At 36.7% G+C, this 27,041-nt stretch overlaps 1 protein-coding gene across 4 annotated transcripts in view; it reads left to right on the top strand.

Annotated features, from left to right (window-relative positions):
* LOC143079756 (carbohydrate deacetylase-like) overlaps window positions 1-19,272 on the top strand; it is a 48,815-nt gene extending 29,543 nt beyond the window's left edge. For all 4 annotated transcript variants that reach the window (XM_076255329.1, XM_076255328.1, XM_076255330.1 and 1 more), the window contains exon 6: window positions 18,779-19,272. In XM_076255329.1, the coding sequence (XP_076111444.1) occupies window positions 18,779-19,091 (313 nt within the window). In that variant the 3' untranslated portion in view covers window positions 19,092-19,272. The remainder of the gene's footprint in view (window positions 1-18,778) is intronic.
* Window positions 19,273-27,041: the final 7,769 nt, after the last annotated feature.

Raw genomic sequence — 27,041 nt, 5'->3', positions numbered from 1 at the left:
AGAAACAGGCGCTTCTTTTGCGCCAGGTATCGAAGGGCGCTATGTTCAAAAATCTGAAACTAGAGCTCAAAATTTGAAAAAAATGTCAAAAAATTAGGGGGGGCGGCCTATTCCAGGGCTTCTAGAGTAAAATAATGAGGGGTGTCACGGGGAATGACTATATAGGTCTTGTAGAGGAGAAACAGACGCTTCTTTTGCGTTAGGTATCGAAGGGCGCTATGTTCAAAAATCTGGAACTAGAGCTCAAAGTTTGAAAAAAATGTACAAAAATTAGGGGGGTCGGCCTATTCTAGGACTTCTAGAGAAAAATAATGAGGAGTGTCACGGGGTATGACTATATAAGATTTGAAGAGGAGAAACAGGCGCTTCTTTTTCGTTAGGTATCGAAGGGCGCTATGTTCAAAAATTTGAAACTAGAGCTCAAAATTCGAAAAAAATGTCAAAAAAATGGGGGAAGGGTCGGCCTATTCCAGGACTTCTAGAGAAAAATAATGGGAGGTGTCACGGGATATGACTATATAGGTCTTGTAGAGGAGAAACAGGCGCTTCTTTTTCGTTAGGTATCGAAGGGTGCTATGTTCAAAAATCTGAAACTAGAGCTCAAAATTTGAAAAAAATGTCAAAAAATTAGGGGGGTCGGCCTATTCCAGGGCTTCTAGAGAAAAATAATGGGGGGTGTCACGGGATATGACTATATAGGTTTTGTAGAGGAGAAACAGGCGCTTCTTTTGCGCTAGGTATCGAAGGGCGCTATGTTCAAAAATCTGAAACTAGAGCTCAAAATTTGAAAAAAATGTCAAAAAATTAGGGGGGTCGGCCTATTCCAGGGCGTCTAGAGAAAAATAATGAGGGGTGTCACGGGAAATGACTATATAGGTCTTGTAGAGGAGAAACAGGCGCTTCTTTTGCGTTAGGTATCGAAGGGCGCTATGTTCAAAAATCTGAAACAAGAGCTCAAAATTCGAAAAAAATGTCAAAATAATTGGGGTAGGGTCGGCCTATTCCAGGAGTTCTAGAGAAAAATAATGGGGGGTGTCACGGGATATGACTATATAGGTCTTGTAGAGGAGAAACAGGCGCTTCTTTTGCGCTAGGTATCGAAGGGCGCTATGTTCAAAAATCTGAAACTAGAGCTCAAAATTCGAAAAAAAATTCCAAAAAATGGGGGAAGGGTCGGCCTATTCCAGGACTTCTAGAGAAAAATAATGGGAGGTGTCACGGGATATGACTATATAGGTCTTGTAGAGGAGAAACAGGCGCTTCTTTTGCGCTAGGTATCGAAGGGCGCTATGTTCAAAAATCTGAAACTAGAGCTCAAAATTTGAAAAAAATGTCAAAAAATTAGGGGGGTCGGCCTATTCCAGGGCTTCTAGAGAAAAATAATGGGGGGTGTCACGGGATATGACTATATAGGTTTTGTAGAGGAGAAACAGGCGCTTCTTTTGCGCTAGGTATCGAAGGGCGCTATGTTCAAAAATCTGAAACTAGAGCTCAAAATTTGAAAAAAATGTCAAAAAATTAGGGGGGTCGGCCTATTCCAGGGCGTCTAGAGAAAAATAATGAGGGGTGTCACGGGAAATGACTATATAGGTCTTGTAGAGGAGAAACAGGCGCTTCTTTTGCGTTAGGTATCGAAGGGCGCTATGTTCAAAAATCTGAAACAAGAGCTCAAAATTCGAAAAAAATGTCAAAATAATTGGGGTAGGGTCGGCCTATTCCAGGAGTTCTAGAGAAAAATAATGGGGGGTGTCACGGGATATGACTATATAGGTCTTGTAGAGGAGAAACAGGCGCTTCTTTTGCGCTAGGTATTGAAGGGCGCTATGTTCAAAAATCTGAAACTAGAGCTCAAAATTCGAAAAAAAATTCCAAAAAATGGGGGAAGGGTCGGCCTATTCCAGGACTTCTAGAGAAAAATAATGGGAGGTGTCACGGGATATGACTATATAGGTCTTGTAGAGGAGAAACAGGCGCTTCTTTTGCGCTAGGTATCGAAGGGCGCTATGTTCAAAAATCTGAAACTAGAGCTCAAAATTTGAAAAAAATGTCAAAAAATTAGGGGGGTCGGCCTATTCCAGGGCTTCTAGAGAAAAATAATGAGGGGTGTCACGGGAAATGACTATATAGGTCTTGTAGAGGAGAAACAGGCGCTTCTTTTGCTCTAGGTATCGAAGGGCGCTATGTTCAAAAATATGAAACTAGAGCTCAAAGTTTGAAAAAAATGTACAAAAATTAGGGGGATCGGCCTATTCTTGGACTTCTAGAGAAAAATAATGGGGGGTGTCACGGGGTATGACTATATAGGATTTGAAGAGGAGAAACAGGCGCTTCTTTTGCGTTAGGTATCGAAGGGCGCTATGTTCAAAAATCTGAAACAAGAGCTCAAAATTCGAAAAAAATGTCAAAATAATTGGGGTAGGGTCGGCCTATTCCAGGAGTTCTAGAGAAAAATAATGGGGGGTGTCACGGGATATGACTATAAAGGTCTTGTAGAGGAGAAACAGGCGCTTCTTTTGTGTTAGGTATCGAAGGGCGCTATGTTCAAAAATCTGAAACAAGAGCTCAAAATTCGAAAAAAATGTCAAAATAATTGGGGTACGGTCGGTCTATTCCAGGAGTTCTAGAGAAAAATAATGGGGGGTGTCACGGGATATGACTATATAGGTCTTGTAGAGGAGAAACAGGCGCTTCTTTTGCGCTAGGTATCGAAGGGCGCTGTGTTCAAAAATCTGAAACTAGAGCTCAAAATTTGAATAAAATGTCAAAAAATTAGGGGGGTCGGCCTATTCCAGGGCTTCTAGAGAAAAATAATGAGGGGTGTCACGGGGAATGACTATATAGGTCTTGTAGAGGAGAAACAGGCGCTGCTTTTGCTCTAGGTATCGAAGGGCGCTATGTTCAAAAATCTGAAACTAGAGCTCAAAGTTTGAAAAAAATGTACAAAAATTAGGGGGGTCGGCCTATTCTAGGACTTCTAGAGAAAAATAATGAGGGGTGTCACGGGGTATAACTATATAGGATTTGAAGAGGAGAAACAGGCGCTTCTTTTGCGTTAGGTATCGAAGGGCGCTATGTTCAAAAATCTGAAACTAGAGCTCAAAATTCGAAAAAAATGTCCAAAAAATGGGGGAAGGGTCGGCCTATTCCAGGACTTCTAGAGAAAAATAATGGGAGGTGTCACGGGATGTGACTATATAGGTCTTGTAGAGGAGAAACAGGCGCTTCTTTTGCGTTAGGTATCGAAGGGTGCTATGTTCAAAAATCTGAAACTAGAGCTCAAAATTTGAAAAAAATGTCAAAAAATTAGGGGGGGTCGGCCTATTCCAGGGCTTCTAGAGAAAAATAATGGGGGGTGTCACGGGATATGACTATATAGGTTTTGTAGAGGAGAAACAGGCGCTTCTTTTGCGCTAGGTATCGAAGGGCGCTATGTTCAAAAATCTGAAACTAGAGCTCAAAGTTTCAAAAAAATGTACAAAAATTAGGGGGGGTCGGCCTATTCCAGGACTTCTAGAGAAAAATAATGGGGGGTGTCACGGGGTATGATTATATAGGATTTAAATAGGAGAAACAGGCGCTTCTTTTGCGTTAGGTATCGAAGGGCGCTATGTTCAAAAATCTGAAACAAGAGCTCAAAATTCGAAAAAAATGTCAAAATAATTGGGGTAGGGTCGGCCTATTCCAGGAGTTCTAGAGAAACATAATGGGGGGTGTCACGGGATATGACTATAAAGGTCTTGTAGAGGAGAAACAGGCGCTTCTTTTGCGCTAGGTATCGAAGGGCGCTGTGTTCAAAAATCTGAAACTAGAGCTCAAAATTTGAATAAAAAGTCAAAAAAATTAGGGGGGTCGGCCTATTCCAGGGCTTCTAGAGAAAAATAATGAGGGGTGTCACGGGAAATGACTATATAGGTCTTGTAGAGGAGAAACAGGCGCTTCTTTTGCGCTAGGTATCGAAGGGTACTATGTTCAAAAATCTGAAACTAGACATCAAAATTTGAAAAAAATGTCAAAAAATTAGGGGGGTCAGCCAGCAGCGGCATAACAAAAAAAAAAACTCATCATAAATACCAGACGCGCGTTTCGTCTACAAAAGACTCATTAGTGACGCTCGAATCAAAACAATGGTTGAAAGGCCAAAATAAAGGACGAAGTTGAAGATCATTGAGAACCAAACATTCCTAGCAGTTTTGCCAAATACAGTTAAGACAGTTTATTCCTGGTGTAGAAAAACCTTAGTTTTTTTCAAATATTGAAAGCGGTGTTAATTTATAAGATTATATTAATGATAAGCCAAGTCAACACAAGTGCCGACTACTGGGATGGTGATTCCCTCGGGGAAATAAATCTCTACCAGCAGTGGCATCGACTCAGTGGTTGCATTTTAAGTTTTAACTCATCATAGATACCAGTATTTTAATTTTATATTTACGTCAGACGCGCGTTTCGTCTACAAGATATCAGTGAATGTCCTGTGAAGGGAAAACAGGCGCATCGTTTGCGTAAGACTTCAAAAGGTACTATGTTCAATTTTGTCGAAAGGAACTAAAAAAAATTAATGAAAAACTCAACTGTCAGACAATAACGCGAAAACAACCAAAAAAAAAAACATATCAGTCAGTAAAAACTAATTTTCAAAATCTTGTCATATAAAGTCATAATTTGCCCATCCGAATACCATGATAAAAGAGTTTGTAAAATGTGTTATGTAAATACTGATAAAAAGAATGCTGATTACTGGCTGATTTTCTTTTTCAAGGGTATGTCGAAAAGAAAAAGACGAATATGAAAGAACTTTAGTGCGAATGCCAGCTGGTATATAACCTAAAGTTCTATATACACTTACAGACTTAATAGACAGTCTACTTTTTATTCTTTCAACAGTTTTTTCATATCACAGGTTTTGTACCAGATAACCAAAATCAGCAAAGAGTGCTGCATTGTTAAAAAAGTATGATAGTAAAACTACATACAGACCAGTTAACTTTATCAATGACAATACAAGCGCCACAACCTTAAAGACGGTATAAGTACCCTCGTCCACGTGCGGGTGTTGTCTGATAAAAATAAATGTATACACATGGAAAAAAGTATTTTGTAAAATGTGTTATGTAAATACTGATAAAAAAAATGCTGATTACTGGCTGATTTTCTTTTTCAAGGGTATATCGAAAAGAAAACGACGAAGATGAAAGAACTTTAGTTCGAATGCCAACTGGTATATAACCAAATTGGAATTGAAATTAAAAAAAAAAACACTCTTTATTTTTTTCTGATATAATTTGTTAAAATAGAACTAGTTAAACACTATTTAAATATCACCTGCGTTTGATCAAAAATTATCGACTCGATAAGTTCTTATCTGCACATGCAGCTACTGTACCCGTACACAGCAAAACATGTGTTTTTATCCTCATTGTTTTCAACACTTTAAATAACCAAGTTCATAAAGTTATGTGATTGACACCTTGAAATAGGTCCTCAACAACTCTTAACCGCAGGAAGATGGCAGATTATCAGCATGAGAGAGGCAGGAATGTCGCTGTGACAACTGTACGTATTGTCGGTCATCACTTTTCCACTATTAGTCGTTTAGAGAATAAAAATCAGGCAATAAACGATATAAAAGACTATCCGAGATCAAAAAGACCCCCTATGCCACCTGCTAGGGAAAATCAAGCATGATGAAGCTTAGTCAGAAAGAAAACCCATTGCATACAATACAATCCTAAAAAGAGAGGGATGGGCATACAGGAGACTTTTAACAATAATTGTTCGAGATTGAATCATCCCTTCTGGTTATTGTGCGATAAGACCATTTCAGGGACGTTTGCTTACGAACAGACACACAGTTATCCGTATCCAATGTAGTGTAGAGCTCGCCAAAATTGGAAATTAGCATCGTGGAGGAAGATTCAATGTTTAAATGGAATTCGGTTCATCTTCCTTGGCCAGATCGTAGCCCGGATTTGAACCATATCGAGCATATTTGGGACACTATTGGGCGGAAAGTGCACAAAAGGACACATCAATTCAAACACATCATGAAATAAACAACGCCCTTCATCAGAATTGGTTGCTGCTACCTTAACAAAATATTAGCCGTTTATGGCAGGAATCAGAAGACGTTGAGATGCGGTAGTCCGTTTGATTGGAGGCTGCGCACAAAGTACTTATTCTTTGGCGTATAACGACCAACCATGATGCGAACAGTCATCTGAAGATTAATTTTGAAATACCTGACATTGTAAAGTTCGACTACAGTTAAAGTTGAAAAATGCATTTTTTGTACAAAATACACTACATTTTGTTATTAAAATTGTGGTTGCCACTGTTATCATAAACTATGTTTCAATAATATCATACACATATTTTATTATATTTCATCCAAAAAAGAGGCTGATTTTTCAAGTTTTAAAAAATCAAGGTGTTGCAATACTTTTTTCTATGTGTATATATAATACAGCCGTGCGTAAGATGGGTCCATTAGGGTTGTTAACTAAGCGTCTTTTTGAAATAAGTCACTCGCCTATTGCAAATAAGCAGTCGATGCTCAACATAAGAATACAACGACTCGCAACTATATGAGTTAAAGAACATGGGTTGTTAACTATGCACTTAGTCTATATAACCGACTTCATCTAGTCAGTCGTTTAACAAACCTCCTCTTCACAAAAGTACAAATCGGTCTAGGTGTCTCTATAGAAAAGTTTGTTAAACGGATAAAATATTTCGACGTAAGTTCGAGAAACGATTCTTGATCGTTGTTCGTTTGAGTGAAACTTGGATTACAGTTCTGTTTCAACAGAATAAAGAATTCACGTTTATTCTTCGCATCATTTATGTTTTACTTGCCAATATGACTAAGTGCCGCCCAAGACCAAGAAGTTGTGATGATCCAGGTTGCTTTTCATACCATATTCAAGTCAAGCATTTTCATAAAACTATGGACGGAAAAGATTACCGAATTCAACAACAAAGAGATCAAAGTACTATGTATAAAACACTGCGTTGATGTCTTCTCTATCGATCCCGCAAGATTTGAGGAAACTCGAGTTTTTCTCGACCACTGAGATCATACCATGATGGGGAAGATGAACAAATACTTTAAAGCCAAATATATTCGCACTTGCGTGATTGGTACTTTAGATGATCTCATTAACCAACAAAATTTAAACACCACCAAACAGAGATCGACTTAGGACATGTGGCCGCAACTTATAAGAAATATGAAAGATAATAAGGTGAAGTGTAACTTGTATGCAGACATACTAACTATACAGCAGGGTCAGTTCCGCGTGATTACCAATTCCAGAATTTTAACAATGAGGAAAAACAGGGTTCCCGGACTTCTGAATACCTCGTATCGCATCTATAATCGTATAATTGGGGTGATGTAAATGATCTCTTGGAGGAATGGAAAGCTATTCTCAGTCATTTATTTGTTGGTTCAAACAATAAGACATGGAGTCACAACCTCTATTTTCAAACACAAAGGTTCGTGGTTCCATCTCCGTTTCTGGGAGACAATTTCAGGGACCAAATTTTCGGCTCTTCATTCACACCATTTGCGAGTATTGTCTTCTGGAACAACGATAGTCTGTCGGAAGGATACGCGACTGATCACGAGTTAAAAGAGAGCCATACCACTTGCACGTAAAAGACAACTTGTTAGCTTCCAAAAAAGAGCAGGCTAATGGCGCTACAAGGCAGCACTCGCACAATAAAAGTAGAAAGGGGTATGATTAATTTAACTCATAATAACTTGTTACCAAATACACTTAAAATAACTATGCTTAAACTAACATCTCTAGAAGGTCTATATTCTTGATGATTCTCCAAGACTGTGAAGGTTATGAGAAAGTAAAGGTTACTACTAGTAACCAATGATTCAGCGGTTTTCCCTGATAAATCAGAGTAACTACTATGAATATATGCTGCATTCTATTAAACAAGAGATGTCGACGTGCATCAATTTAATTGGCGTGCCGGTGCTATTGAGAGAGTGACTTGCGGGTACACATTGTCTGAAGGTGAAATTATGATATGTATTGGTGTATTAGAGGCAGTAAAATGGCTACCTTAAAAACGATAGTATTGACGGTAAGTTATAGCTAGATGATTGTGAGGATTGAATAAACAAAAATCTAATTTGACGGATTTCTTAATCTTCACGAACATTTACTGATTTGTTTGCTAAATCTCTTCCACCACCTTTTTATACGAGCAATCTTCTGCAATTTTATCATGATGACCTATATAAATATCACTTTTTTGTGAGAATGAATTTAAAATTTCTCAATTTTTATATCGAAACTATCCAGTTATGTATCAAAAATTCTTCTAAAGTCTTGTAAGTGCTCGTTCATTTCCGGAACAAATGGCTTTAAGCTTTGTATTACTTTTCCTTTCTTAAAATAGAAATAAAGGACTTCTTAACTATGTGAGAGATGTATTAATCATAGAAAGATGTCAAAGTGACGTGACATTACATTGAGTGCGGCACATAGTAAACGCCATGTGTGTGGTATTTACGAGAGGTACGAGTATAATGCAACGTATTACCCTCAATTTTTAAGGTTTTGATATCTACTCTAGTTTGTCTCAACACATCTCACTCAGTGAATCTATTCAATTTCTCTTTCTTGTTCTTCTTGTTTTGCTTACCAAACATTTATCACCTGGATCTCAGCTGCCGTGTTATTTTCGTGAATTTAACAAATCAATGGTTCTGCATGTTTGAATTTGTGGTCATACTTGTCAAGCTTGTTCATTATTTTTTCTCACGTTCTTTTATTGTTGCATCATATTCTATTTGCATCCATTTTATATCCGTTTCATACGTGCTTTTGAATGAACAAACATTTCATTACAGCATCCGAAATGGCCCTCAGAGCTTTCAGGATGGTGATATTGTGGTCATTCATGTTCCAGTATCTGAAGAAACTACACTTGATCGTCCCTTTTTATCAATGACCCTTTCTGTTGTTATTTTCCCTGAAAAGTGTTATTGAAGTTGAATGACCGTTTCCGATGGATTTGGGCCCTTTTTGGTGAGTCGTCCAAGTTCGTCCCAAGGATGTCCCATTGGCGATAATCTGAAGACATTACTGGCCACGGCAACACTCGAATGCGATTATTCTCCAAAACCTCATTAAAATGTGTTTACAACGGGCGTTTTCTGTTAAAAATGTAGTTTAACGATGACTTTTTTTGCATTTAGGTTTCCTTCACTAATTGTCAGATCGGGGCGTTCCTGGTAGGTTATTCATCCCATACCATTAATTCGCCACCCTAAAGTCAATTTGTTTCCTGTACGCACGCATCAAAAAGCATGCCTTGCACCTGCGGCAGACCATGTCTCTGCCGTCGATAAATGTCAAGTTGAATTTCGATTCAGCGGTAAAAAGGATTTGTCTCCATGTTAGTCTATGTCATCGAATCCGTATCCTCTCCATTTAACTCGCGACATCCTTCGATTCTGCGTAAGGATAGGTCACTTCAACGAACGACGAGCTCTTAGGCTGCCTAGATGAAGACGGTTACAAACTGTTTGCGCATATAGCCTATTTTTGTTTCTTCCATGAGTTTCTCCAAATCGATTACGGAGATGAATAATGCGGATTTGTCAATCTTCACATAATTTCGTTTCACGTGAGTTGCAACCTCGGGGACGTTAAAATGTTGTACCAGTATCTCTAAGACGAGTCTTTATTGCCTTTCAAAGTCATTCTAGAGACATTGAATAGTGATCGATACATTTAATGATCAAAAAGACAACTCAGTTCCATCTCTATAAAGGTAAATGGTTAAAAAAAAATGCGTATTTGTTTGAAATCGGAAAATGGCGTAAAGTTATCTTCGAATTTAAAAAAAAATACTAAATGATCATGAATAAATTATTCAGGTCATTAGTTTTAATCGTGAAAATATTACAAACTAATGTATTAAATATATTTTACTTAAAAAGCAAAGTAATGGTTCTTTTTTTATATATACACATGGAAAAAAGTATTGCAAAATATTGATTTTTTAAAACTTGAATAATCAGCCTTTTATTTTGGATGGAATATGATAAAATATTTGTAAAATTATATTGAAACATAGTTTATGAAAACATTGGCAATTTAACGAACAAAAAATGTTTGAAAATCATTTTAGTTATCTAACTACAATTCTAAAAACAAAATGAGGTGTTTTTGTGTACAAAATAATGCATTTAACAACTTTTACTGTAGTCGAACTTTACAATGTCAGACATTTCAAAATTAATCTGAAGATGATTGTTCACATCATGGTTAATCGTTATACGCCAAAGAAATAGTACTTTGTGCGCAGTCTCCATTTAAACGGTCAACCGCCACTTAACGTCTTATGATTTCTGCCATAAATCGACTAATTTGTTGCTTAGGTAGCAGCAACCATTTCTGATGAAGGGCATTGTTTATTTCATCACGTGTTTGGACTGGGGTGTCCTTTTGTGCAAATTACGCCCAATAGTGTCCCATACATCCTTGATATGGTTCAAATCCGGGCTATGATTGGACCAAGGAAGATAAACAGAATTCCATTTGAACAATGGATCTTCCTCCACGATGGTTATTTCCAATTTTGGCGAGCTCTGCACTACATTGGATATGGATAACTATGTGTCTGTTCGTAAGCAAACGTCCCTGAAATGGTCTCATCGCACAATAACCAGAAGGGATGATTCAATCTCGAACAATTATTGTTAAAAGTCTCCTGTATGCCCACCCCTCTCTTTTTAGGATTGTATTGTATGCAATGGGTTTTCTTTCTGACTAAGCTTCATCATGCTTGATTTTCCCTAGCAGGTGGCATAGGGGGTCTTTTTGATCTCGGAAAGTCTTTTATATCGTTTATAGACTGATTTTTATTCTCTAAACGACTAATAGTGGAAAAGGGATGACCGACAATACGTACAGTTGTCACAGCGACATTCCTGCCTCTCTCATGCTGATAATCTGCCATCTTCCTGCGGTTAAGAGTTGTGGAGGACCTATTTCAAGGTGTCAATTACATAACTTTATGAACTTTGTTATTTAAAGTGTTGAAAACAATGAGGATAAAAACACATGTTTTGCTGTGTACGGGTACAGTAGCTGCATGTGCAGATAAGAACTTATCGAGTCGATAATTATTGATCAAACGCAGGTGATATTTAAATAGTGTTTAACTAGTTTTATTTTAACAAATTATATCAGAAAAAAATAAAGAGTGTTTTTTTTAATTTCAATTCCAATTTGGTTATATACCAGCTGGCATTCGCACTAAAGTTCTTTCATCTTCGTCGTTTTCTTTTCGACATACCCTTGAAAAAGAAAATCAGCCAGTAATCAGCATTTTTTTTATCAGTATTTACATAACACATTTTACAAAATACTTTTTTCCATGTGTATACATCTATTTTTATCAGACAACACCCGCACGTGGACGAGGGTACTTATACCGTCTTTAAGGTTGTGGCGCTTGTATTGTCATTGTTAAAGTTAACTGGTCTGTATGTAGTTTAACTATCACACTTTTTTAACAATGCAGCACTCTTTGCTGATTTTGGTTATCTGGTACAAAACCTCTGATATGAAAAAACTGTTGAAAGAATAAAAAGTAGACTGTCTTTTAAGTTTGTAAGTGTATATAGAACTTTAGGTTATATACCAGCTGGCATTCGCACTAAAGTTCTTTCATATTCGTCTTTTTCTTTTCGACATACCCTTGAAAAAGAAAATCAGCCAGTAATCAGCATTCTTTTTATCAGTATTTACATAACACATTTTACAAACTCTTTTATCATGTTATTCGGATGGGGAAATTATGACTTTATATGACAAGATTTTGAAAATTAGTTTTTACTGACTCTGATATGTTGGGTTTTTTTTTGTTTTCGCGTTCTTGTCTGACAGTTGAGTTTTTCATTAATTTTTTTTAGTTCCTTTCGACAAAATTGAATATAGCACCTTTTGAAGTCTTACGCAAACGATGCGCCTGTTTTCCCTTCACAGGACATTCACTGATATCTTGTAGACGAAACGCGCGTCTGACGTAAATATAAAATTAAAATACTGGTATCTATGATGTATCCCAGTAGTCGGCACTTGTGTTGACTTGGCTTATCATTAATATAATCTTATAAATTAACACCGCTTTCAATATTTGAAAAAAAAACTAAGGTTTTTCTACACCAGGAATAAACTGTCTTACCTGTATTTGGCAAAACTGCTAGGAAAGTTTGGTTCTCAATGATCTTCAACTTCGTCCTTTATTTTGGCCTTTCAACCATTATTTTGATTCGAGCGTCACTAATGAGTCTTTTGTAGACGAAACGCGCGTCTGGTATTTATGATGAGGTTTTTTTTTGTTATGCCGCTGCTGGCTGACCCCCCTAATTTTTTGACATTTTTTTCAAATTTTGATGTCTAGTTTCAGATTTTTGAACATAGTACCCTTCGATACCTAGCGCAAAAGAAGCGCCTGTTTCTCCTCTTGAAGACCTATATAGTCATATCCCGTGACACCCCACATTATTTTTCTCTAGAACTCCTGGAATAGGCCGACCCTACCCTAATTTTTTTGACATTTTTTTCGAATTTTGAGCTCTTGTTTCAGATTTTTGAACATAGCGCCCTTCGATACCTAGCGCAAAAGAAGCGCCTGTTTCTCCTCTACAAGACCTATATAGTCATTCCCCGTGACACCCCTCATTATTTTTCTCTAGAAGCCCTGGAATAGGCCGACCCTACCCCAATTATTTTGACATTTTTTTCGAATTTTGACCTCTAGTTTCAGATTTTTGAACATAGCGCCCTTCGATACCTAGCACAAAAGAAGCACCTGTTTCTCCTCTACAATACCTATATAGTCATTCCCCGTGACACCCCTCATTATTTTTCTCTAGAAGCCCTGGAATAGGCCGACCCCCCTAATTTTTTGACATTTTTTTCAAATTTTGAGCTCTAGTTTCAGATTTTTGAACATATCGCCCTTCGATACCTAACGCAAAAGAAGCGCCTGTTTCTCCTCTACAAGACCTATATAGTCATATCCCGTGACACCCCCATTATTTTTCTCTAGAAGTCCTGGAATAGGCCGACCCTACCCCAATTATTTTGACATTTTTTTCGAATTTTGAGCTCTTGTTTCAGATTTTTGAACATAGCGCCCTTCGATACCTAGCGCAAAAGAAGCGCCCGTTTCTCCTCTACAAGACCTATATAGTCATATCCCGTGACACCCCCCATTATTTTTCTCTAGAAGTCCTGGAATAGGCCGACCCTTCCCCCATTTTTTGGACATTTTTTTCGAATTTTGAGCTCTTGTTTCAGATTTTTGAACATAGCGCCCTTCGATACCTAACGCAAAAGAAGCGCCTGTTTCTCCTCTTCAAATCCTATATAGTCATACCCCGTGACAACCCTCATTATTTTTCTCTAGAAGTCCTAGAATAGGCCGACCCCCCTAATTTTTGTACATTTTTTTCAAACTTTGAGCTCTAGTTTCAGATTTTTGAACATAGCGCCCTTCGATACCTAGCGCAAAAGAAGCGCCTGTTTCTCCTCTACAAGACCTATATAGTCATTCCCCGTGACACCCCTCATTATTTTTCTCTAGAAGCCCTGGAATAGGCAGACCCCCCTAATTTTTTGACATTTTTTTCAAATTTTGAGCTCTAGTTTCAGATTTTTGAACATAGCGCCCTTCGATACCTAACGCAAAAGAAGCGCCTGTTTCTCTTCTACAAGACCTATATAGTCATATCCCGTGACCCCCCCCCCCCCCCCCATTATTTTTCTCTAGAACTCCTGGAATAGGCCGACCCTACCCCAATTATTTTGACATTTTTTTCGAATTTTGAGCTCTAGTTTCAGATTTTTGAACATAGCGCCCTTCGATACCTAGCGCAAAAGAAGCACCTGTTTCTCCTCTACAATACCTATATAGTCATTCCCCGTGACACCCCTCATTATTTTTCTCTAGAAGCCCTGGAATAGGCCGACCCCCCTAATTTTTTGACATTTTTATCAAATTTTGAGCTCTAGTTTCAGATTTTTGAACATATCGCCCTTCGATACCTAACGCAAAAGAAGCGCCTGTTTCTCCTCTACAAGACCTATATAGTCATATCCCGTGACACCCCCATTATTTTTCTCTAGAAGTCCTGGAATAGGCCGACCCTACCCCAATTATTTTGACATTTTTTTCGAATTTTGAGCTCTTGTTTCAGATTTTTGAACATAGCGCCCTTCGATACCTAGCGCAAAAGAAGCGCCCGTTTCTCCTCTACAAGACCTATATAGTCATATCCCGTGACACCCCCCATTATTTTTCTCTAGAAGTCCTGGAATAGGCCGACCCTTCCCCCATTTTTTGGACATTTTTTTCGAATTTTGAGCTCTTGTTTCAGATTTTTGAACATAGCGCCCTTCGATACCTAACGCAAAAGAAGCGCCTGTTTCTCCTCTTCAAATCCTATATAGTCATACCCCGTGACAACCCTCATTATTTTTCTCTAGAAGTCCTAGAATAGGCCGACCCCCCTAATTTTTGTACATTTTTTTCAAACTTTGAGCTCTAGTTTCAGATTTTTGAACATAGCGCCCTTCGATACCTAGCGCAAAAGAAGCGCCTGTTTCTCCTCTACAAGACATATATAGTCATTCCCCGTGACACCCCTCATTATTTTTCTCTAGAAGCCCTGGAATAGGCAGACCCCCCTAATTTTTTGACATTTTTTTCAAATTTTGAGCTCTAGTTTCAGATTTTTGAACATAGCGCCCTTCGATACCTAACGCAAAAGAAGCGCCTGTTTCTCTTCTACAAGACCTATATAGTCATATCCCGTGACCCCCCCCCCATTATTTTTCTCTAGAACTCCTGGAATAGGCCGACCCTACCCCAATTATTTTGACATTTTTTTCGAATTTTGAGCTCTAGTTTCAGATTTTTGAACATAGCGCCCTTCGATACCTAGCGCAAAAGAAGCACCTGTTTCTCCTCTACAATACCTATATAGTCATTCCCCGTGACACCCCTCATTATTTTTCTCTAGAAGCCCTGGAATAGGCCGACCCCCCTAATTTTTTGACATTTTTTTCAAATTTTGAGCTCTAGTTTCAGATTTTTGAACATATCGCCCTTCGATACCTAACGCAAAAGAAGCGCCTGTTTCTCCTCTACAAAACCTATATAGTCATATCCCGTGACACCCCCATTATTTTTCTCTAGAACTCCTGGAATAGGCCGACCCTACCCCAATTATTTTGACATTTTTTTCGAATTTTGAGCTCTTGTTTCAGATTTTTGAACATAGCGCCCTTCGATACCTAACGCAAAAGAAGTGCCCGTTTCTCCTCTACAAGACCTATATAGTCATATCCCGTGACACCCCCATTATTTTTCTCTAGAAGTCCTGGAATAGGCCGACCCTTCCCTCGTTTTTTGGACATTTTTTTCGAATTTTGAGCTCTTGTTTCAGATTTTTGAACATAGCGCCCTTCGATACCTAACGCAAAAGAAGCGCCTGTTTCTCCTCTTCAAATCCTATATAGTCATACCCCGTGACAACCCTCATTATTTTTCTCTAGAAGTCCTAGAATAGGCCGACCCCCCTAATTTTTGTACATTTTTTTCAAACTTTGAGCTCTAGTTTCAGATTTTTGAACATAGCGCCCTTCGATACCTAGCGCAAAAGAAGCGCCTGTTTCTCCTCTACAAGACCTATATAGTCATTCCCCGTGACACCCCTCATTATTTTTCTCTAGAAACCCTGGAATAGGCAGACCCCCCTAATTTTTTGACATTTTTTTCAAATTTTGAGCTCTAGTTTCAGATTTTTGAACATAGCGCCCTTCGATACCTAACGCAAAAGAAGCGCCTGTTTCTCTTCTACAAGACCTATATAGTCATATCCCGTGACCCCCCCCCCCCCCCATTATTTTTCTCTAGAACTCCTGGAATAGGCCGACCCTACCCCAATTATTTTGACATTTTTTTCGAATTTTGAGCTCTAGTTTCAGATTTTTGAACATAGCGCCCTTCGATACCTAGCGCAAAAGAAGCACCTGTTTCTCCTCTACAATACCTATATAGTCATTCCCCGTGACACCCCTCATTATTTTTCTCTAGAAGCCCTGGAATAGGCCGACCCCCCTAATTTTTTGACATTTTTTTCAAATTTTGAGCTCTAGTTTCAGATTTTTGAACATATCGCCCTTCGATACCTAACGCAAAAGAAGCGCCTGTTTCTCCTCTACAAGACCTATATAGTCATATCCCGTGACACCCCCATTATTTTTCTCTAGAACTCCTGGAATAGGCCGACCCTACCCCAATTATTTTGACATTTTTTTCGAATTTTGAGCTCTTGTTTCAGATTTTTGAACATAGCGCCCTTCGATACCTAACGCAAAAGAAGTGCCCGTTTCTCCTCTACAAGACCTATATAGTCATATCCCGTGACACCCCCATTATTTTTCTCTAGAAGTCCTGGAATAGGCCGACCCTTCCCTCGTTTTTTGGACATTTTTTTCGAATTTTGAGCTCTTGTTTCAGATTTTTGAACATAGCGCCCTTCGATACCTAACGCAAAAGAAGCGCCTGTTTCTCCTCTTCAAATCCTATATAGTCATACCCCGTGACAACCCTCATTATTTTTCTCTAGAAGTCTTAGAATAGGCCGACCCCCCTAATTTTTGTACATTTTTTTCAAACTTTGAGCTCTAGTTTCAGATTTTTGAACATAGCGCCCTTCGATACCTAGCGCAAAAGAAGCGCCTGTTTCTCCTCTACAAGACCTATATAGTCATTCCCCGTGACACCCCTCATTATTTTTCTCTAGAAGCCCTGGAATAGGCAGACCCCCCTAATTTTTTGACATTTTTTTCAAATTTTGAGCTCTAGTTTCAGATTTTTGAACATAGCGCCCTTCGATACCTAACGCAAAAGAAGCGCCCGTTTCTCCTCTACAAGACCTATATAGTCATATCCCGTGACACCCGCCATTATTTTTCTCTAGAAGTCCTGGAATAGGCCGACCCTTCCCCCATTTTTTGGACATGTTTTTCGAATTTTAGGCTCTAGTTTCAGATTTTTGAACATAGCGCCCTTCGATACCTAACGCAAAAGAAGCGCCTGTTTCTCCTCTACAAGACCTATATAGTCATTCCCCGTGACACCCCTCATTATTTTTCTCTAGAAGCCCTGGAATAGGCCGACCCCCCTAATTTTTTGACATTTTTTTCAAATTTTGAGCTCTAGTTTCAGATTTTTGAACATAGCGCCCTTCGATACCTAGCGCAAAAGAAGCGCCTGTTTCTCCTCTACAAGACCTATATAGTCATTCTCCGTGACACCCCTAATTATTATTCTCTAGAAGCCCTGGAATAGGCCGACCCCCTAATTTTTTGACATTTTTTTCAAATTTTGAGCTCTAGTTTCAGATTTTTGAACATAGCGCCCTTCGATACCTAGCGCAAAAGAAACGCCTGTTTCTCCTCTACAAGACCTATATAGTCATTCCCCGTGACACCCCTCATTATTTTTCTCTAGAAGCCCTGGAATAGGCCGACCCATTTTTCTCTAGAAGCCCAGGAATAGGCCGACCCCCCTAATTTTTTGACATTTTTTTCAAATTTTGAGCTCTAGTTTCAGATTTTTGAACATAGCGCCCTTCGATACCTAGCGCAAAAGAAGCGCCTGTTTCTCCTCTACAAGACCTATATAGTCATTCCTTGTGACACCCCTCATTATTTTTCTCTAGAAGCCCTGGAATAGGCCGACCCCCCTAATTTTTTGACATTTTTTTCAAATTTTGAGCTTTAGATTAAACAATGACATAAAAGGTGCTATATTTTACAGGGTAGGACTACTTTTACTATATTTTAACTGATTTTCTGCCTTTTTGAATATTTTTTTATTTAACGGCCGTTGTTGTCTTATTCTGTTTTTTGGTTTCTCGATACATCGCCTTATTGTTCGCTGGCTTATTGTTCGCTAGCTATTGTTCGCTAGCTTCTGCCTGGTGATTATATTTTCCCCAATGTATGGATGTTTTGTGCATTGTTTGGTTTCTCGATACATCGCCTTATTGTTCGCTGGCTTATTGTTCGCTAGCTTCTGCCTGGTGATTATATTTTCCCCAATGTATGGATGTTTTGTGCATTGTCCGTCCAAAGTATGGGTTCAGACGTTTTATAAGATGAAGCTTTAATAGTTGCTTCAGACATTTAAAACCAGCAGCAAATTTGGCACACATGACTCTGACATAAAGGAGCATGAAAACATGACCGTTTTGAGATGTCATTTGGAACTTGTTATGATATTCCGTATCAACTTTATACTAAGGATCAGGATGATCATTCAAAGTTGTGAAGGAGGAATTGAATCATTCATAGGCGGATCCAGGGGGGGGGGGGGCTGGGGGGCCCGGGACCCCCTTTCGTTGGAAAAATTTGGTTGATTATATAGGGAATCACTGAAGCATGACTGGAGTGCGCCCCCCCCCCCCCCCTTTAGGTCAGTCAGCGAGAACCCCCCTTATGAAAAGTTCTGGATCCGCCACTGTCATTTTCCTTCGAGGAACTACAAATCGGGTATTATTTAAAAGAAACGGTCCGATGAATATATATTCATTTTTGAAAAGTTTACTAGAATAATAAATAATTTTTCAATCGTTTGTTATTTGAGGTACGTTGGGAAGACGAAATATATTAACAAGTGCGTTTGTTAAAATGTATAATCGCCAATACTGTTGGATTTGTAGGTTACCGTCAGAATTTTGTGGACTTCAAACCATGGGACTTGACATGACAAAGGAGTCATTGAAAACTACACTGAAACAAACATTTCGAAATGATAACAAAGATGATATTGTTTCCTGTGAATTAATGGTACATCCTGGTTACAGGACAAAGGAAGAAGGAGGGTGTGGGACTGGGCCCGACGAATTCTCTCAATCAGATCAACGAGAGTTAGAAATGGATATTTTGTGCGATAGCGATATGATCGATTTTTATAGGGAAATGGAAATAGAGTTAGTTTCTTTTCCAAAATGTGTTCAACTTACTAATTTTTAAAACATTTGCAAATTTCTGTCTAGTTCAGCTAATGCTGATGCCTTACTCGATTGCAACAAAAATGATATTATAAAAAGCCTTCAGAAATGTGAACAAAGTCAAAGATAATAGCAAATAAATTGATTACTAAATGAAAAACACTAAGCAGTTTTAAATAAATTAAAGACTTCATGCATATGTATTACGTGTCTATTAAATAAGCATTTCCAACAGCTTTTGGGAAGAAACGGTTTTTGTATTTGACTTTGCAGATTGGTGTGTTTAAAGAATAATTTAACTTTTATTGAGAGTGAATATTTGCCTGCAATTCCATATCAGCAGTATCAGCAGGTTTGTATATTTAAAGTACTGGTCAAATTGTAAAAGTAAACTAATACTAGCGGGTTGCATTCTTTCATGTTTGTTTTTCGTTGTCAGTTTTGATGTGAGACTTGGGTTTTCTGTTGAATTGTTCTGCATTTTGTCATGTTGGGGCCTTTTATAGCTTAGTAAACGATATGGGTTTTGTTAATAGTTAAAGGCCATACCAGTGGCGGATCCAGAAATTTTCCTAAAGGGGGAAGGGGGGGGGGGCACTAACTGCCTAAGAGGGGGCCGCTCCAGTCATGCTTCAGTGATTCCCGTAATAATCAACCAAATTTTTCCCACAAAAAAGGGGGCATCCTGACCCCTTCTAACTTGATACGCCTCTTCATACGGTGTCAGACCACCAACTACAGGGAGATAACTCTGTAAAGTCAGCTAAACGTTTTAATTACGTTGTGTCATAAAAGGAATATACAGCTTCTCAATGATCAAAATTGGTTTTTGTCAAAGTGCTATATAACCAGTGTAATTTTTCTGACAGAACCGTTGGTTCAAAATTTTTGAAATTTTTATATTTTTGTTTAAGGGTCAAAGTAAATACTTTGACAAAATTTTATGAAAATTAAACGAGCCAAATAAATTTTAGTGAAAGTGTTGGGTACCACCTTAACTATAACTTCATAGAAACCAGGTAAATCCTGAATTGCACATGTATCACCTTTCTACATGCCAATTTTCAACCCATGTTTAAAGTCTTCTAAGAAAGAACTGCCTTTCGAAAGCAAATTACTTCTAAAAATAACCCCTGGCTTTCTTGAAATCTTAAATTAGTATACTATGGAGAGCATTAATCCTCAATTTTTAATGCAAACTCAGAGACAAGCAAATATTGGCTCAAGATGGTCTAAATATATTTTTCTTTCATCAAAAGTTTCCTTTGTGCAAATTGGTTGCAGAATCTAGGTTTAATTTGAAAAAAACTATTTCACCTGGAAAGTGGACCACACACTGCATATTTTAATTTTTCATTATTTTGATATAAGTTGAGATTTGTTATGATGGTCAATGAGTCGACCATCAATTAAGATGTAATCGATTACATGCCAACAAGTGACAAAGCTCAAACCATATAGTAAGCTATAAAAAAACCTAGATATAACAAAATGAAAATAATTCACATGAGACAACCATTCAACGACCTGAATTATACGAAAACAATAAACGTGAAGCAATCATGGCAGTCACTTGTTTAGTGTGTGGCGCAATTAAACATGTTCGTTAGTGGTCACCCTCTCCTAACAGGAAATATGTGTTAAGGTACAACATAAAAACAGACTGCAAGAGAGTTAGAAAGCGTTTGTTTTATCGATGTAGAAAACACCGGTCTCCGCAATCTTATGTATTTTTTGCTTCTCAAAATTTTAAATCAGACATTTCTATTGAACCGTAATAAAGATTTAAGTGCTACCAACGCAGCGCTTAATGCCCCCCGATTTGTTAAGAAGCATTTTCAGTGTATGTAAAGTGCGGATCCTAAAATATCATTTTCACTGAATATGCCAGAAATTTTTGATGTAGAATGATAAATTAACAGACGACTTTTTTTTTTATTTTTGAAGAAAATGAAGAAAATTAGTTAAAAAGTATATGTTAAGAAACACATAATACTAATAAAACAAAGTAAGAGATGCGAACGGGTTTTTTTCGCGCCTAAATCCAAATAGCTGTGAAATATATACCAAAATAGGTGAATATTTAGGACATTTCACGAACAGATCGTGCAGGTGTTTTATAACTAACCGGTAAGATGCTGTTGCAGAAAAAATATTCATTTCAACACAATTATTAAAGTTGTATAACGTAGAATAGGTTTTGTCATTCAGTTTCTTCATATTGAACTGAATTCCACTATGATGCTTTCTTTATGCGAGTCATGTTTACTGTCGAATAATGATACTATTCTTTCATTTTAACTGCTCTACTTCACGTACCAATGCAAACAAAAAAGTTCGCCCACACCTTACATTTCATGTTTTAATGACTGTGGATAATTTATGTCACATACCGTTTCAGTTAAAATCATGCAAGCAACAATCGAGTCAAGAACATTTGTTCTACCAAAACTGTCTTTTTCAGAATATGGAAATTGAAGCAGTTGAGGGTACAACTGGGGAAAGTTAATCTTTTATAAGCTTTTCTGTCACCATTGCGTTTCAAGATGCATATTTCTCTGTTCGCAAGTGTATTAATTGCGTGGAAGATAACGTCCTCAAATGTACTCGTCTCTATTTTACACAGACTGCACTTAAACTCCGCAATATCAATCTTTGACTTCAAAAAAATACAGAAATATCTTTTATTTTTTTTTTTAAATCAAGGAAAAACGTAATTTGAAGAATACAATATGACATTTTGAGAAGCGTTTTTGTTACAAGTTTGAAAAGCTATATATTTGATAAAGAACGAATGAGGAGTTTGTATTTCAATTTGAAAATACATTTATCATAAATTCTAAAGTCATCAACTAAGTTTTTTCATTTGTTTCAAGTGCATTTATCACATAATTCTACAATAAAAATTCCTCGCATCTTCGAAAATTCCACATCAGAAATGACTGCCCTAACAGTGATAATTCGTCGCATCTATAGTTAAAATGGATCGCTTTCAAAAATCGATATGCTATATTATGTTGCTTTTATAACACTTATTTGAACTTTAATGCTATGTTTGTACATAATAAAGACATATCACAATGAAAATATGTAAAAATTTTCCTTCAAATCAATTACATTTTTTGTAATTTGGTATTTTCAAAACGTAAACAAATACAGTTTTCCCATGATCCTTTATTCTACAATAGACATACCCGCATATGACAGTGAAAATGAACTAGCTAGATTCGCACTTTATATACACTGATTTTATCATCTCTTTGACTTTATGTCCTTCCTATGTGTCCGGCACAAATGGTTTCCTGGTATATCTTGAGTTTTCCTTGCTTGATTTGAATAACACGACACATGGAAGGGTCAAAAGGTCAACAATCAATGTCACTGTTACAAATGTAATCCGGATGGAATGCTTTATTGGAATGAAATTTATATAGGTGGAAGATATAGGAGCAAAAGCTGTCTATTGATTTAGAGTCAATGGATCAAAGTTCAAGGTAGCTGTTATTAAAAATGGAAACGATCAACACGAAAACAAATTACGTAGATGTATAAAGGAACTATGGGTCACGGTACAGCTTTCGTCAATTAACAAAACCCATACAGTATAGTAAGCTATAAAAGGCCTTAAAATGACAAAATATGAAATGCTTAAAAAAAAAAACTAACGGCCTTATGTATGTACAAATCAACAAACGAAAAACAAATACGAAAGACAGCGACCAACGACAACCACTGAATTACAGGCTACAATGAATTATAGGATGACAAGACAGTAATTCCAATTAATAGCAATATTTTGTTTTCTCTACTGACTTCAAGTTACAACATGTATAAGTTTTCTACCTCCGCTACATGTATTGTTTTCCGTCTTTGTGTTGTAAACACACAGATTTTTTTCCCCATTTAGGTAAATTTGTGAAGATTAGTAAACACATATTGATGATAGTCAAACATATCTTTTACTAACAATTTAACTGCGATGTATAATAGTAAGAAACTGTGCTTTATAGTGCTGGAGAAAAGATTGCATTAACACTTTGCGAAACATTCGTTCACTGTACAGGTTTAATCATAGATTTCATCTCTTCCCGTATATTTTTTGTCAGGGGACACAATTTTACACGTAAATGAAATTATTTACTATAAACAGTAAAACTCTACAGCGTCAATCATCCTATTGTGAGTATTGTTATTAAAAACTATGTGATTTGTTTTGCTCAATCTCTAGTCTTGTATGTAGTGTTTTATATAGTGTTTTATGTAATGTTTTCGTGATGTAGTGTTTTATGTAGTGTTTTATGTAGTGTTTTATGTAATGTTTTATGTAGTGTTTTGTGTAATGTTTTATGAAGTGTTTTATGTAGTGTTTTTATGGACTGTTGTTTGTTCGTCCTTTCCTTTTGGTCATGATGTAAATCTCTTTTCCTCTATTGGTTTTCAGCCCCCCTTAAGTATGTTATTACTTTTTTTGACGTAATGTCATCATCACCTTTTGTTTAGGGTCATTTTTGTCGAGCCTTCGACTTTAGTCGAAAAAGCGAGACTAAGAGATCCTACATTCCGTCGTCGTCGGCGGCGTCCACAAATATTCACTCTGTGGTTAAAGTTTTTGAAATTTTAATAACTTTCTTAAACTATACTGAATTTCTACCAAACTTGGACAGCAGCTTGTCTATGATCATAAGAAAGTATCCAGAAGTAAATTTTGTAAAAATAAAATTCCATTTTTTCCGTATTTTACTTATAAATGGACTTAGTTTTTCTGCGAGGAAACATTACATTCACTCTGTTGTTAAAGTTTTTAAAATTTTAATAACTTTCATAAACTATCCTTGATTTGTACCAAATTTGAACAGAAGCTTGTTTATGATCATAAGATAGTATCAAGAAGAAAATTTTGTAAAAATAAATTTCCACTTTTCCGTATTTTACTTATAAATGGACTTAGTTTTTTTACCAGAAACAAAACATTCACTCTGTGGTTTAAGTTTTTAAAATCTTTATAATGTTCTTAAACTATCCTGGATTTCTACCAAACTTTGACAAAAGCTTTTTTCTGATTATAAGATATTATTCAGAAGTTTTTGTAAAAAAAAAATCACTTTTTCCGTATTTTACTTATAAATGGACTTAGTTTTTCTTCCAGTTAACATTACATACAGTCTGCAGTTAAAGTTTATAAAACATTTATTAGATTCATAAACTATCCTGGATTTTTTACCAAACTTGGAAGCTTCTTTCAAACTAAAGACAGTATCGAGAGGGAAATTTTTATTGATGTTTTTCCTCATTTTTGTTGAGTCTGCGATTAACAACAAAAGTAGGCGAGACACTGGGTTCCATGGAACCCTTACGAATTTTTTTTATACACGAATCTAATAAAAAAAGTGTCGATTTTTCTTTATTTTATTGTTATTAGCAAAATAATGGTATGTCATGACAATAAAAAGAACATATTAAACAAAAGATGTGGATAAAAACTGATAATCAAATCTTATTAAACATTAAACTTCCTGATGGCCATCATTCAGCGTCTAGTTTGTATGCTTGTAGGCTTTTTGAGCATCATTATACAGTACAATATATCGATAAGACTGAGATTGGGAAACATAATGAATTTGGATATACATTACAACCCTTCTCATTAACTGTGAAATGTTAACATTTAATGAATGGCTATTATTTATTTTGAATTTATTGAACCATAAAATTAATTTTTGACTCTTCAAATTGAATAATTCGCGAAGTGGATTATGTAAAATGTGAAGAGTCAAAAATTAATTTTATGGTTCAATAAATTCAAAATAAATTATTGCCATTCATTATAAATAAATTTCTATCAAAAATAAAGCTCAAAGAACTTTTTATATTATTTATATTAACAATAACAACGTACACACATGTTGGCGTATGAATACAAAACGTCAGCGGAAGGGGCGTGTCGCCATAAGAATTGAAAACATTGAAATTAAAACTTAATAATTTTAACCAATCAGAGGACAGTAAAAACACCAAATTTATTATATATAAATGAATATAATTCGGAATCAATGCAAAAGATACTTTATGAAATTGAGTAAAATGTTTATGAAATATGTAATATACGTAGATCCTGGTCTGATTTCGTTAGATGTCTTTATTGCTGGGTGCGTCCTGTCGTATATCGCTATCATTTTTAATGTCCTGGTGGTGATGTTATTGTTTCGTAAAGGTTTAAATTCACCTTCGTCGGTTTTGATGCAAGGATTAGCAATAGCAGATGGACTTACCGCGTTCAGTTCCTATGGACTTCAGCCAATATTTCAACCTATCATAGAAAGGAACGTCGATTCCATTATAGCTCCCATGGACTTTCCATACTCTGCAATTTACATGCATATGTCTCTATGTGAAAAGAGCTTCCATTTGTTGTCTGTAATCTTAACAACTAGTATTGGATTACAAAAAGTTCTTGCCATTATGTTCCCGTTTTGGACGAAAAGAAATATAAACAACTTCAAATGTGTCGTTTATTGCTTTTTGTGTTTTGTTTTCACGATAGCTTTGGACATACCCAGACATTTAACTTTGAAATTTTCTAGAGATTTAGTTATCTGGAACAACCAAGCTGACTTACTGCATTACACGTCTGTGATCTACACCATTTTACATATTGCAATTACTATAACTTCTTCAATTCTTATGCTAGTTTCGACATTGTACATTGTGTACAAATTGTCCACCAACCGATTCCGCAATCCACAAACCGAACAAAGACGACAAGAACGTAGGTCTTCTATCATGATTAGTATAGTACTCGCTGTATTTTTTTTAACAGAAATTCCAAAAATTGTCCTATTTATAATAATTTACCCTCGGATGTACAATCAAATAGAGACGACTCATTTCGAATTTGCACTTCTAGTGTGGTACAAAGTATATGTAGCAATGTCTTTCCAAATAGGGGATAAGATTACATTTCCATTTTTATTAGTAGAAAGCATGAAGTTATTTACTTTGATAGGTTGTATGTCAAACTTTGTGATCTACATTATAATGAGTAGGAAGCTTCGAATTGCTATTTGGGATTTATTTTTTACCAGCATAAAGAATATCCGAAGTGTAATGTGTAAAATAAAAAAGAGAGCGGGACCCATCAAAACACAGTCTTTTACAGGAAATGATGATGGAAGCAGAAAAAAATCAACCACAAACGGCGAAGATACAATAAATCATGCCGAGGGACCAATCCACATCGAAATTGCAGTTATTGATATTGAAGGGCCAATTCACAACGAGGCGGATATTCGTTATGTAAAACGACCAACACATGATGACGATACAATTAAAATATTAAAAGAACCATCAGAAGACATTTATATAGTTAGTGATGTTGACGGACAATTAAACAGCGAAAACACCATAACTGACGCAAAAGGAGCAACAAATGACAGAGAAACATCACGTTATATAAAAGGATCAACTATTGGCAGAGAAACATCACGTTATATAAAAGGAGCAACTATTGGCAGAGAAACATCACGTTATATAAAAGGAACAACTAATGACAGAGAAACATCACGTTATATAAAAGGAGCAACAAATGACAGAGAAACATCACGTTATATAAAAGGATCAACTATAAAAGGATCAACTTTTGGCAGAGAAACATCACGTTATATAAAAGGATCAACTAATGACAGAGAAACATCACGTTATATAAAAGGATCAACTAATGACAGAGAAACATCACGTTATATCAAAGGACCAACAAACGACGAAACTAGAAGTCACGGGAAAGTATCAATAAACGACGAAGATGCATCTAGTCACGGAGTAGGATCAACAAATGAGGAAGATGCAACTAGTCACGGAATTGGATCAACAAACGACAATGTTGCAAAAAATCACGGAATAGGATCAGCAAACGATGAAGACACAACTAGCCACGGAATAGGATCAACAAATGACGAAGATACAACTAGTCACGGAA

Source organism: Mytilus galloprovincialis, chromosome 6, assembly GCF_965363235.1.
Source record: "Mytilus galloprovincialis chromosome 6, xbMytGall1.hap1.1, whole genome shotgun sequence".
NCBI classification, from domain to species: Eukaryota; Metazoa; Mollusca; class Bivalvia; order Mytilida; family Mytilidae; genus Mytilus; species Mytilus galloprovincialis.
The sequence above is the reverse complement of the archived record's forward strand: the minus strand, read 5'-3'. Positions and strand labels throughout refer to the sequence as shown.